This window comes from Balaenoptera acutorostrata, chromosome 14 (assembly GCF_949987535.1).
Source record: "Balaenoptera acutorostrata chromosome 14, mBalAcu1.1, whole genome shotgun sequence".
NCBI classification, from domain to species: domain Eukaryota; kingdom Metazoa; phylum Chordata; class Mammalia; order Artiodactyla; family Balaenopteridae; genus Balaenoptera; species Balaenoptera acutorostrata.
In genome coordinates, this window is record NC_080077.1 from 49602203 (window position 1) to 49616820 (window position 14618).

Genomic DNA, 14618 nt, shown 5'->3' on the forward strand with positions numbered 1-14618 from the left:
ACCTAATTTTACCTGAGCCAGACAGAATCAATGTTCTATTTCCTGATAGATTTGACCCTCAACAGTGTCATAAAAGTGCCTTTTGCTGATATTTCCTAATCTGTTTAAAAAAAGGGGGGGTGAAAGACATACAATTTCTTGTAGCTATTCTATAAATTTTTTTGTCAATTTTTTTCTGTATAAACTTTATAAATCTTTTAATGAAATATCCTGTTCAGAAATACCTCAACCACATCAACATCTTTTGGAACATAAGCAATTCTAAATGATAATAGGCAGTGGTATAAAATGGCTTTGTTCTTGTGTCTCTGGTTCTTATTTCTGTAATGACACCACTTTGCCTTCAACTTCTGGAAGTTTGTAACTTCAGTGTCATATTTAATTTGCTCTCCTTTACACCTCTATTTGTTGTTAAGCCTATCTAATTTAAGCCTTCATTATTATTTATCTGGAATACTATGAAATCACTTTTTAACTGGTCTGCTTGCTTCTAGTTCTGCTCCCCTATAATAGGGGTGATACTTACGATTATTAAATAAACACTTTGTGGGCACTTAGAGAAGCAGAGACTATCAAGACCCTTCATGAGTGCAAGTCGTACTCTACTGCCTTTATATCCATTTTAAATATGGTTACTTAGAGAAATGTAATAATCATACTGAGTCTTAATTTCAGCCAGATATTAAACAAAGTCTTACATAGCATCCTTGTGGATAAGGAGTATACATGGTAATAGTGACTGATTAGGTGGGTTCACAGAGAACTTGCATGATTTTGCATTCAAAAACCACTTAAATGCTGCTGTGTGCCAAGTTTCATGCTAGATTGAATTCAGATTGTCAGAAACATTGGAGATTGGTAATTCATTGAATGACAAAATATAGATTCAAAAATATCTTGAAACTAAAAAGATGATGCCTAATAAAGTGTAGAGTCATAGGTTTTATGTTCAATCAGTCAGCTTCACAAATATAGACTAGAGAGACCTACGATTCATTCTGGGCTTAACAATTCCTGTGGGAAGGTCATAAATTTTACTTTATTACGAGCACAATAAATCTGTAGTGTTGTATGGTTGCCAAAATAGTGAATTTAATTATTGTCTACCAGCTGTACTGGGGGTAACATTTATTATTCTGACAGATTTTGGATTTTATTAGTAAAATAATTATAGTATTTATCTGATGTATTTAAATCTTGCTGTAATAAATAGGATTGCTTCTTTGATATTTTAGCTAAATTTGTTGACTGATATTTTTATTTGATCATGTGGCATTTCATGATGCATTTTCCTTACTTCCATTTGTTTTTCTTTTTCTTCATCTTTCATTGTTTTATTTTGATATTGTCCATTTGATTTTTACCTTCAACCTATTATTAGCATTTCTTCTACGGTTTCTTAGATTATACCTGGTTTAGCTATTTATACTTTCATGCCCATATTAAGTAGATACACATTCAAATATGTAACATTCTTATAAAATCACCATCTCCTTGTTCCCAGTGGTGCCAACATGTTTAAAATAATAGGCCTGGTTTATCCCATGATTAATTAATGCTTGTGTGTTCATTGACTGGACCAATTCTGTGAAAACCACCCCAGGTTAACCTTGAAAAAACAGTCCTGAACATTTTATAAATGTATGTTAAAGAGAGATTGAATAATAGAAGTATATTGTCTAGAAAAGGAGTCATTTAATTCTATTGATACTTGTACATTTAATATTATATTCCTCCTGAGTACCATATTTTAAGAATACTGAAAAAGGAAAGGAAAGGGAAAGAAGAGGAAGAAAACTAGAAGGATTTGTTAACGCTGTCACTTTTAAAGAACAGTAGAAAGAATAGATAATGTTTGGTCTGATTAAAGATGAATTATGGAACAAATGATAATGCCTTCAAATATTTTAAAGGTTATCATGTGGAACATGGCATAGACCTGCTACATATGGCTACACAGGACAAAGGCAGGAATGAAAGATTTTGTGTAATATAGGAAGAAAATTACTAACAATTAGAGCCATTAATAACAGAAAAGATTACCCTGTGAGACAGCAAGCCCTTTATACTGAGAATATAAAAGTGGAGATTGTAGGGTCTGTTAAAGATAAGATTTTCGCATTGGGTAGAAAGCTAGACTAGATGACCTCTAATAACTCTTTCATCTCTTAAGAGTGATTTTAGGACAAATTGTGATTTGGGGAAGGCTTAATGGAAAAACTGTTCCATGTATAATAAAGCAATATTTTCAAATTTTCAGGACAAGTGAAAGAAAAAATTAAGGTATGGATAGAAAGTAAGTTTGCCCATCCAGATAGAAGGGAAAGTATCAAGCTAGGATCTAGTGAAAAATTTAAATCAATATGAGATGAAACTTAAGGAGAGTATCCATCTGGGTTTCACAGTCCATCTGCATTCCTCAGCAACCCTACTTTATAGCCACTGCTGGGATTGACTCAACACCTGTACTGCTTCCTTTCCTGTTTCTGATCCCTTTTATTTTCTCTTTCAGCCCGGACCTGAATACCCACTTGCCTACCTTTTTGTTTATTTTTTCCAATTAATAATGTAGTGATTGTGTATTTATGGAGACTTCTTAAAATATGCTAGGATGCCACCTTTTTAGAAATTACCGGGTTCTCACCCAAGCTGTTATGTGTATATCTAATGATAAGCTGAGGGGGAGAATATAAGGAAGAACATAATTAGATATGGTAATCCAGGATATTGTGGAGCTATGAATACAGGAATGATGGTGTCTTCTAGCTCACATGAAATGGATTATAAAGTCTATTTACAATAACTTTTGGTAGGGCATGATACCAAAGCAAAGTAAATCTGCTTTTCTTTTTAAAGTTATAATTTTCAGATCCTGTTTATTCAGTTTTATAGGATCAAATTAGGCAAATTGAGTCTGACGTGCTTTTTTCTAATGCTCATACTCACTGGTGAATCTTAATATTCTCTAGATCACTGTGCAGAAATACCCATAGAAGCTCAACAGAAGACGATGATTCATCTTCAGAAGAAGAAATGGAATGGAGTAATAACAGTTTGCTTCTAGCCAATCTTTCTATACCTCAGTTAGATGGAACTGCAGATGAAAACAGTGGTAAGTAAAGTACTCTACTGTGAGTATTTCATTATTTAGGGGCAGAAAATAGATTTGATTTTGAAAAATATAATCACACTCTCTGCATAGTTGGCTAAGTGAGGCTATGACAATACTGTTAGATTTTGTCCTTCTGCAGGATGATTTCTTTTGAGAGAATGTAGATATATGATTTTTTCTCATTTCTAAGAGTATAGCATTTATTAATCACTGATTTAGAGCTTTATAAACTTTAATCAGTTTATCATCATAACATTTAAGTAGCATAGGAAACTATAAGAAATATGCTCAGCTTATTTGAAGTGATAATGCAAAGACATGTTATTTTATGGAAAATTTTGAAGGTGACAGTATTTTTCCCCTTATTCTCCCAAAAGGCATGAATATTGATATCATCTATTTCTGATCAAAGAAATATGTGTTTAAAATAATGACTACTAATCAAATGTAACTGACTCTTGATTATTTAGGTTGTGGTATTATCCTAATGATAGGAATGATCTTTTTGTTGAGATAACTGTTTTAAACATACGAATTTAATTTCATATAATTTCTTTCATGGTGATAGTATCATGGTATGGGAAAATATTTTAAAAATTAAGAGTGGAAGTGAAGTAAATTCTTTTTTCCCCCATTTCAGACAATCCACTGAACAATGAAAATTCTAGAACCCACTCTTCTGTGATTGCAACAAGCAAGCTATCAGTAAAACCTTCCATCTTTCACAAAGATGCTGCTACATTAGAACCCCCATCTTCCGCTAAGATTACCTTTCAGTGTAAACACACAAGTGCCCTTTCTTCCCATGTTTTGAACAAGGAAGATTTAATTGAAGACCTTTCACAGCCAAACAACCTAGAGAAAAGTCTAGATCATTCAGTTGCTTCTTTTACAAATGAAAGCACTTACTCTGTGAAATACCCTGGGTCTTTAAGCAGTACTGTCCATTCAGAAAACTCTCATAAAGAGAGTAGTAAGAAAGATGTCCTCCCAGTATCTTCCTGTGAAAGTAGTATTTTTGATTATGAAGAAGATATTCCATCTGTTACAAGACAAGTACCAAGTAGAAAGTACACAAACATTAGAAAAATTGATAAGGATGCCCCTTTTATACATATGAACCGTCACACTAACGAAAATACATTGGGCAAAAATTCTTTCAACTTTTCTGACTTAAATCATTCAAAAAGTAAATTATCCTCTGAAGGAAATGAAAAAGGAAACAGCACAGCTCGGAATAGTTTATTCCCTTCATCATTAACTGAAAATTGTGAATTGCTATCATGCTCAGGGGAGAATAGAACTATGGTGCATTCTCTTGATAGCATTGCTGATGAAAGTGGACTAAATAAACTTAAAATTAGATATGAAGAATTTCAAGAACATAAAACAGAAAAACCAAGCCTCAGCCAGCAAGCAGCACATTATATGTTTTTTCCCAGTGTTGTTCTTTCTAATTGTCTCAGCAGGCCACAAAAACTCTCTCCTGTCACATATAAACTACATCCTGGCAGTAAACAGTCCCGGTTAAAAATGAATAAAAAGAAGCTTGTAGGTCATCGAGAGAATTCTGCCGGAACTACTGAGACTGGATCCTCAAAAGATAATTGTATACAAAATAATCCTTGTAATAGTAATTCTGAGAAGGATAACGTATTGGCCAGTGATTTAATTAAGGCCACCCGTGGAGCTTTTGAAAATAAAACATCTACAGACAGTTTTGTAGACTGTCACTTTGGAGAAGGAGCCTTAGAAACGGAGCAGTCCTTTGGATTGTATGGAAATAAATACACACTTAGAGCCAAACGCAAGGTAAATTATGAGAATGAAGATATTGAGTCAAGTTTTATAACACACAGCTCAAAAATTAGCCTACCTCATCCCATGGAAATTGGTGAAAGTTTAGATGGAACTCTCAAATCTCGAAAACGCAGAAAAATGTCTAAAAAGCTGCCCCCTGTCATCATAAAGTATATTATCATTAATAGATTTAGAGGGAGGAAAAATATGCTTGTAAAGCTAGGAAAAATAGACTCTAAAGAAAAACAAGTAATATTAACAGAGGAAAAAATGGAACTGTATAAAAAGCTTGCACCTTTGAAGGATTTTTGGCCAAAAGTTCCTGACTCCCCTGCAACCAAATATCCTATTTATCCACTAACACCAAAGAAAAGCCACAGAAGAAAATCAAAACATAAGTCTGCTAAGAAAAAAACTGGTAAGCAACAAAGGACAAATAGTGAAAATATTAAAAGAACTTTGTCTTTCAGGAAAAAACGGTCACATGCTATTCTTTCTCCTCCCTCACCATCTTATAATGCTGAAACCGAAGACTGTGACTTAAATTATAGTGATGTTATGTCTAAACTAGGTTTTCTTTCTGAGAGAAGCACAAGTCCCATAAACTCTTCTCCGCCTCGCTGCTGGTCTCCCACAGATCCAAGAGCTGAAGAAATTATGGCTGCTGCCAATAAAGAAGCAATGCTTTTTAAGGGTCCTAATGCATATAATAGCAAGACTGTTAATTCCCGTATAGGAAAAAATAGTCGAGCAAGAACGCAGGTTAAGAAATCAAAAACAAAGCTTGTTAATCCCTCTGTAGTTACTAAGAAAAGGAACAAACGAAATCAGACAAATAAACTAGTAGATGATGGAAAAAAGAAACCAAGAGCAAAACAGAAACAAAAAGCAAATGAGAAAACTACACCAAGAAAGCACATAACACTAAAAGATGAAAAACTAAAATCTCAAGCTGGTGCTGAAGTTAAGTTTGCCCTGAAACATCAGAATGTGTCTGAGACCTCAAATAGTTCTGGAGGCTCTCAACTACTTTTTAAACAGAAAGATGTGTCACTAATGGGCTCTGCTATAGATCATCCCCTTTCTGCTCCTCTCCCCACTGGAATTCATGCACAACAGAATTTATCTGGCTGCTTTTCTTCTTTCCTAGAAAGCAAGAAGCCTGTAGATTTGCAAGCATTCCCCAGTCCACAGGATGATTTGCATTCATCAGTTGTTTGTAGTTCTTTGGGACCTGGAATCTCAAAAATTAATGTTCAGCGGTCTCATAATCAAAATGCTATGTTTACTCGAAAAGAATCAACTTTGATTCAAAAAAATATATTTGACCTTTCAAACCATTTGTCTCAGGTAGCACAGAATACACAGATGTCTTCTGGTATCATGTCTCCAAAGATAGAAGAGAATGCAAATGTACAAAAAAACTATTTGTCGTCTCTTGGAAAGTTAAATGAATATCGTAATTCCGTAGAATCAAAGCCAGACCAGACGTATGCCCCTAATTTTTTGCATTGCAAAGACAGTCAGCAGCAGATTGTGTGCATGGCAGAACAGTCAAAGCACAGTGAAATTTGTTCTCCAGGAAAAGCAGCTTCAGAGGAAAGTCAGATGCCTAATAATTGCTTTGTAACTTCCTTGAGAAGCCCAATCAAACAAATAACATGGGAGCAAAAACAAAGGGGCTTTATTTTAGATATGTCAAATTTTAAACCTGAAAGGGTAAAGCAAAGGTCATTGTCAGAAGCAATTTCACAAACCAAAGCACTTTCTCAGTGTAGAAATCGAAATGTGTCAACACCTTCAACATTTGGTGAAGGACAGTCTGGACTGGCAGTTCTAAAAGAATTGTTACAGAAAAGACAGCAGAAAGCACAGAATGCAAATAGTATGCAAGACCCATTACCTAATAAACAGCAGCCAAACAAAACTATCTCTCGTTCCCTTGAGCATAACAAATCAATTAAACGAACACGATCAGTAACATCTCCAAGAAAACCTCGAACTCCCAGAAGTACAAAACCTAAAGAAAAAATTCCCAAACTTCTTAAAGTAGACTCTCTAAATTTACCAACCTCTGGCCAGTTGGATAACTCCCTATCGGACGATAGTCCCATCTTTTTTTCAGATCCAGGATTTGAAAGTTGTTATTCACTTGAAGATAGCTTGTCTCCTGAACATAATTATAATTTTGATATTAATACAATAGGTCAGACTGGATTTTGTAGCTTTTATTCTGGAAGTCAGTTTGTCCCAGCTGATCAGAATTTGCCTCAAAAGTTCCTAAGTGATGCAGTTCAGGATCTTTTCCCAGGACAAACTGTAGAAAAAACTGAATTTTTAAGTCATGATAACCAGAAGTGTGATGAAGACAAACATCATGCCTCAGATTCAACCTCATGGATTAGATCTGGTACTCTAAGTCCTGAATTATTTGAGAAATCATCCATAGATAGCAATGAGAATCATCGCCACAATCAATGGAAAAATACCTTTCATCCTCTAACAACTCGGCCTAATTCAATAATGGAGTCTTTCTGTGTCCAGCAGTCAGAGGACTGTCTAAATGAAAAATCTAGATTGAATAGGAGTTCAGTAAGCAAAGAAGTGTTTCTTAGCCTCTCACAGCCAGGCAATTCAGACTGGATTCAAAGTCATACCAGAAAAGAAATGGGACAGTCTCTTGATGCAGTCAATACCTCTTTTACTACAATACTATCCTCCCCTGATGGTGAACTTGTAGATGCAGCCTCTGAAGATTTAGAATTGTATGTTTCAAGAAACAATGATATGTTGACACCAACTCCTGATAGTTCACCAAGGTCTACCAGCTCTCCCTCACAATCTAAAAATGGCAGTTTCACCCCTCGAACTGCTCACATTCTGAAACCACTTATGTCCCCACCAAGTAGGGAAGAAATTATGGCAACTTTGTTGGATCATGACCTTTCAGAAACTATTTATCAGGAACCATTTTGCAGTAATCCTTCTGATGTACCAGAAAAGCCCAGGTAATCAGAATTATTTTTTCCCCTTGGGTCACTCTGAATAATTATAATGTATGTAACAACATTTGGTACCTGACTACTACTTTTTTGGCTGTGATATTGTATTTGTAAGTATATCATTGTGAAAACAATTTATAATTATGGACATATTAAGAAAATCCACAAACTAGCTGGACGGTTGCACCTAGAGAAATTTATTTAAGTTGATCAGTGTTGGTCTTGGATCTACTATTATTTTGCACTGTGTCAACATTAAGGATTAGAGGCTCACTGTGACATGATGCCAAATTAAGGATGTCATAATACTTAATACATAATACTTATAAAAATATTATAATTATCATTTTAAAGATAGTATTTATTTCTAAAATGGTAAACTTTCATAATTTTAAAAACTTCATCTTTTAAGTGTTTGAAAATAAGCATACATATGTTTTAAATACTCTTATGATATATCTCTAAATGAAGATTATTTTAAGTTGTTTCTATTACATACCACTCTCTTTTCATGTTGCCAACATCTTCAATCATATTGTTACTATTGTTAGTTTGTATAGTTATTAGGGGTGCAATATGGATTTTGGTTCCCCTTATCTCTTCTTTCTTTCAAGAATCTTTTCAGAGAAGTGGTAAACAGAGAGACAGATGCGCGTGCACATACACACATGGCCAATAGCAAAATCTGAAGGAATCACAGCACTGGCCTATTTGTAAACCAGTAGTTAAGTAGGTATCCTGTCCTGCCTGCTTCATCAAGATAGAACATATCTGATAAGAGTTAAGTTGGGGAACATGGCTTAATCCAGGAAGTTTAAGTGATGGCTTTTGGTCCTGCCCCTGTGTCTTTCATCCCTTTTCCTAATCAGCTGCAGAGAGAGGCAGTTCATTTCACACATCCAGTCAGAAGCAGAGAAGAATGGCTAGGACTGCTGAGGCAGACCCTGCTTAGTCTAAATGATGGAAAGAGATATGAAGTGCCAACTAAGGCAAGAGGCCACCCTGCATGTATGCACTGACCTTGAGCACCACAATGCTCCTGACCCTAGTGAAAGAGACAGTGAGTGCTGGGCTTTTTACCCGAAGATTAGCAATAATTTCTGCAGGAGTCCATTTAAGAAAGGGGTGAGAAAAAGTCATCAGAAATATAGAGTAGAAGAAGTTCCCTCTTCTAAGGACTTGAAGTGAAGGGCAGAAAATCCCTCCCCCTACCTTACCCCCGCACTTCCTAAAACACAGTTTTGCTGTTCTGTTTTGCCCAGTACCCACATGTGGCCTTTTAACATGAATGGAACTCTTTCTTTTTATTTCACTGCCAGAATATATGAATGTATAATCCTTAGACATTAGTTTCCATTATTTTGGAGGCTTTGACTTTACCAGTAGTGATTATGGTATATTTTTTCATTGACCTATATTTTCTTCCTCAGCCTTACACATCTTTTTAATTCCCAGTTAATTAATCATGTGCTAGTCATTTACTCTGTGTTGCTGTTAGTTGTTGTCCAACTTTGACACTTGTTCTGCGGCTGAAATAAAAGGATGATAGTCATGATATTTGAAAAACAATTTTTTTTAAATTAAAAACTGTGTATTCACTGTAGAAAATTTAGGAAGTATAAAAGAAGTAAAAATTGCACCATTTCTCTACCTAGTAACAACCACTATTAATATTTTAATGTGTTTTCTTACTTTTTTAAAGTATAGCTTTTATTTTGTTTTATGAAATGTTCTTACTGTAGTCACAATATTGCATTGAAATTGATTCACTTACCATTATAATGTAAACATTTTCTAAATTTGAGTCTGTTGAAGCATCATTTTAATGGCTGCATAATATTCTATCATGTGATTATTACTGGACAGAAAGGTTGTTCTCTGTTTTGCTACTATACATAATTATGTGATTAGTATCTTCTTCATAAAGCATTTCTTCTATTTTGGAATTTTTACTTACAGCTCTCGAAGTAGGATTACTGAAAAATTTCAGGCTCTTCATATATATTAATTACAACATGAGCTGTAGCAATTAGCATGCTGCTGACAGTATTCAAGAAAGCTGAACTTACCACACCTCAGCAATTTTTGCTATTTTTTACTTCATTATGATCTCTGTATTATTAATATTAGAGTTGGGTATAGTCACATGACATGTGTACTCACTTCCTTCAATAGCAATAATCCTGCTTCTAATTTTTCATAAAGCTGCAAGGTGGGTGTTGGGAAGGTATTAGATCCTGATTATGGAGTTAAATAGTAGGGGCCAAAATCTTTCCATGTAAAGGGGAAAAGGAAATGTGGTAACTCTGGTGCTGCTCCTTCAGCTTCAATCAGAAAACAAGAATTCAGTTCATTGAGTTTTATCTAGAGAATGACCAGGTCATTTGGGAAATCATGCCCTATGAGAAGTAACTGAAGAAACTAAGAACTATCTTCATATCCATGAAAGAGATACCATGAAGAAGAAAAAGAGTTATTTTATGTCGCTGCAGAAGGCAGAAATAGTACCAATGGATATGTTAGAGAAGGAGAGAGGTTTAGCTTAATATTTATAATAACTGTTGGAAACTAAACCAGGTTGCCTTTTAATTAGTGATTCCTCACATACACATACATTAGTAGCACTTAAATTGTGTGGGCTCTGCCAACTCCTAAGTTCTTATGTTAGTATTAAACCTTGTCATGTAAAAGGAAGAAAGAATTATGGTAGTTTACCTCAACTGTATGTAATTTTTTGTAATATTTAAGGGAATTTGGTAGGGTACGAAGATTTGTTTGAACTGACTGGCTTTGCTGAACTACTATGTACAGAGAGTAGCGAATGTAGAAAGAGGCTATAGATAAAATCCAGGGATATAGTCTCAGATGATAAACTCTTCCATTGTTTTTATCCTTATCTGGTGACAGTGGAAAATTATTTAAGATCAGAGGAAGGGAATCTGATGAGTTTGTACTATCTCCTTGAAGAAAAGAAGACTTCATTGGACACTTCAGACAAAAAAAATACCTTCTTTCCCTGGTATTGATGATACCTTCTGAAGGAAGTTAATTTAGTAGTCATATACCTGTGAGGAAAAGCATATTGAGACTAAAGATAGAGTGTACCTGCCTGCATAAAATGTGTGTGTTGGAGGGGGTGGGTAGGGTGTGGAAAAGGAAGAAAGAGGTGGGCATTTTTAAGACTCCAAAAGGAACTTTTAAAAATTTCTAGGTTAAGGAGCTAAATATTTTGGTAATTGCTCTTTGAGGCAAAACAGTCGTTCTAAATTATGTTGTTTATAGGGAGATCGGTGGACGGCTTCTCATGGTAGAAACACGACTTCCAAATGATCTGGCTGAGTTTGAGGGAGACTTTTCCTTGGAAGGACTTCGCCTATGGAAAACAGCATTCTCAGCAATGACTCAAAATCCAAGATCTGGGTCACCCCCTCACAATGGCCAAGCAATTGTCAATAAAGGGTCAAGTAATAGCCATAAAATGGTTGAAGATAAAAAAATTGTGATTATGCCTTGCAAATGTGCCCCAAGTCGACAACTGGTTCAAGCATGGCTTCAAGCCAAAGAAGAATACGAACGTTCCAAGAAACTGTCTAAAACGGAGCCAACTGGAGTTGTAAAATCTGATGAGAACTTCAGCTCCTCAGTTAATCCAGATGACAAACCTGTAGTGCCTCCAAAAATGGATACAACTGCACACATACTCCCCACTACAGCACATACCAAGGAAGATGTTGATAATTCTCAGATTGCTTTACAAGCACCAACCACAGAATGCAGTCGAACTGCAAGTGAAAGTCACACGCTGCCACCAGTTGCTTCTGCAGATGATGCTGAGAAAGAAGAGGATGATGATGATGACTATTGTGTTGGTTATAGCTCCCCTGATTCTCCAGTGATTCCCCCTTGGCAAGAAGCAACATCACCAGATTCCAAAACATTAAATGGAGGTGACAGACCCTCAACATTAGTAGAGGACCTACATTCTCTGACTATTGAGAACTTCTTAAAGCCTGTAAAAGATGGTATACAGAAAAGCCCCTGCAGTGAGCCTCAGGAACCTCTAGTGATATCCCCAATTAATGTTAGGAAAAGAACTGGGATATGTGGATCACTTTGCCTTCATAGTACACCAATCATACAGAGAAAACTTGTGGAAAGGCTTCCTGAGGCAACTGGCCTTAGCCCTTTGTCAACAGGTAAGTTTACAAGTAACAAAGCCTCCATAAAGCTTTTCAAATATTAGAAATGAAAGCAGCATTAGACTAAGTAATGAAAATCAGAGCTTTTTAAATGAAATTTTAGCTCAGCTAATGAGAGATTATTATTTTATCATGTCTTGGAAAGACATCACATGGAAACTTTTTTATCTTTCTGCTGTGAAATATACTTACATCTACTTCCATCCTATCTTCTTGCCTTCTCGGTAAAATATAAGAGCCCTTTCAGAAACCTTACCTTCTTCTCAACTTGATTTTTCCCATTGGCTTTGATATATACCCAAATCTCTCCCACCCTTTGAAATAGAAAAAAAACCAAACACCTGCCTTGACCTTACATCTTCTGGCTTCTGCTCTTTTTTCTCTGCTTCTCTCCTTTAAAGCCAAATTTCTTAAAAGATTTGTCCAATTTGACAACTCTATTTCTTTACCTTCTACTCATTTCTCAACCCACTCCAAACTGGATTGTGCCCCCATCATCCCACCAGTATGGCTCTTGTAAAGATTCTTTATAACCTTCATGTAGCTAAAGCTAATGGATGTTTTTCAGTCTTCCTATCACATACCCTCTAAGCAGCCATTGTCCTGCTGACCACACCTTCCTTCTTTGAGCTTCTCCCCTTAGCTTTTCCCCTACTCCTCTGTTTCTTCCTACTTGCTTTCCTTTGAAGCTTATCTCACATTCTCAGTTATTATCTGAATGTTGGAGTTTATTAAGGCTTAGCCTTAAGCTTTCTCTCTCTGTTCTCTCCCTCAATGACCTAATTCTTGCCCACAGGATTACTATAGATAACACAAATTTAAATTTCCAGTTCAGAACTCTCTTTTAAGCTCCAGAACACTATATCCAGCTGCCTTTGGCATTTCTACTTGAATGCTCAAAGCCACCACAAGGTCAGTATTTTTTAAACTTAATTTATGATCTCACTGCATTCATTCACCACCAACCACATAGCACACTTTATGCACACACATGCCTGCACATTGAAAACCATTGGTCCTCTTTCATTTTTCCTTATTTCAATGAATAGTACCACGATTTCTCTGTCACTGAGTTACACAGGTCAGAAACAAGGGATTTATTTATAATACTCACCTGATTGCCTCACTGCCTATCCTGTGGTTTCCACACTTCTTTGTTTCCTAAATTACCCAGATCTCTCTACCTCTGTCTCTGCCACTACCAAGCCCTCATCTCTCACCTGGGCTTCTACCCTAGCCTTCTTATTCACCCTTCCCAATCTCCAGTGTTTTTTTGCTCAGTAATCAGGGAAAATCCACGCTCTGTTCCTAGTTAATTCCTACTCTTTCTTCTGATTTTAGCTCAAAAAACCCTTCCTAATCTCCCTGGCTAAAAATTCCCAATTATATTCCCCTTTGTTGTACTTACCCCAGTTATAATTTTATTTTTCTGTGTGTATTGATATTTGATGAACGTCTGATTTTCTCTCTAGACCCCACAAGGGTAGATAACTGTCTTTTCCTTATCATCATAAATACTTGATAAATCAGTGAATAAATGGATTAAGTGATTCCCTAGGATCATAACTTAGGTATAAAAATCAATAATTAAAATCTAAATGTTTTTATTTAATAATACAAATTTTAAAAGTTAGCGTGGGGAACACAGGTTTGAATTAGTTTCATTTTTAAATTATGAGGTCTTTGTGAGGAATTTATAGGACAATACTCATGAATGGTACCTAAGAGTTTGGAACAACAACAACAACAAAAAAACAAAAAAACCCCACAGAAGCAGGCAATTTTGATATGCATGTTAAATATAAAATTTCTTTCTACAGAACCAAAAACCCAGAAATTGAGTCATAAGAAAGGAAGTAACACTGACGCTTTTAGAAGAGTACTCTTAACACAAGCAAAGGTAACTATGCTAAACATATTTAAAAATCAGTGGATAAGATCCATTCTTATTCTTAGATTTCAGTTAGATAATTGATAACTTTGTGTCTCAATTTTTTAATAATTTTATTATATTTTTGCATCATTTTATTTACATATCTTTGAGACAACAAGAAATTGCCTAATTTTTTTAAAGTTTTTTTTGTTGTTGGGATCTAAAAGATTCTTATATGTAAATACAAATATTACAGAGAAAGTGAATATGATAGCCAAAATGTGGATTATGAGGATACAAATACATTAACTGATTACTGGCAAAATCAGAACAATCCAATGACAGCAGAGCTCAAGTAAGTGATTTTTGATCCCACCAAAAATATATCCTTTTTCTGGGTTTATTACTTTTTTCTCAAATATAACATTATTGATTTTTCAGTCCATTTTACTAAGTAGCAAAGGAAAGCAACATTATTTACTACTGAAACTCTGAAAAATCATAAATGCCTTTATTCAAATACTAAAAATTATGGTAATACTTAACCTAGAAATATATGGTTATGTGAAAAAAGTATACATTAGACATGTATCCTTAGAAATATATGATAGTGATCACTTCTCTATTGGTCA

At 35.1% G+C, this 14618-nt stretch overlaps 1 protein-coding gene across 3 annotated transcripts in view; it reads left to right on the top strand.

Moving 5' to 3' along the window:
* REV3L (REV3 like, DNA directed polymerase zeta catalytic subunit) overlaps positions 1-14618 on the top strand; it is a 188900-nt gene that overhangs the window by 104152 nt on the left and 70130 nt on the right. For all 3 annotated transcript variants that reach the window (XM_057527858.1, XM_057527859.1, XM_057527860.1), the window contains exons 12-15: positions 2970-3112; positions 3753-7920; positions 11197-12110; positions 13934-14013. In XM_057527858.1, coding sequence (XP_057383841.1) covers positions 2970-3112; positions 3753-7920; positions 11197-12110; positions 13934-14013 — 5305 coding nt within the window. The remainder of the gene's footprint in view (positions 1-2969; positions 3113-3752; positions 7921-11196; positions 12111-13933; positions 14014-14618) is intronic.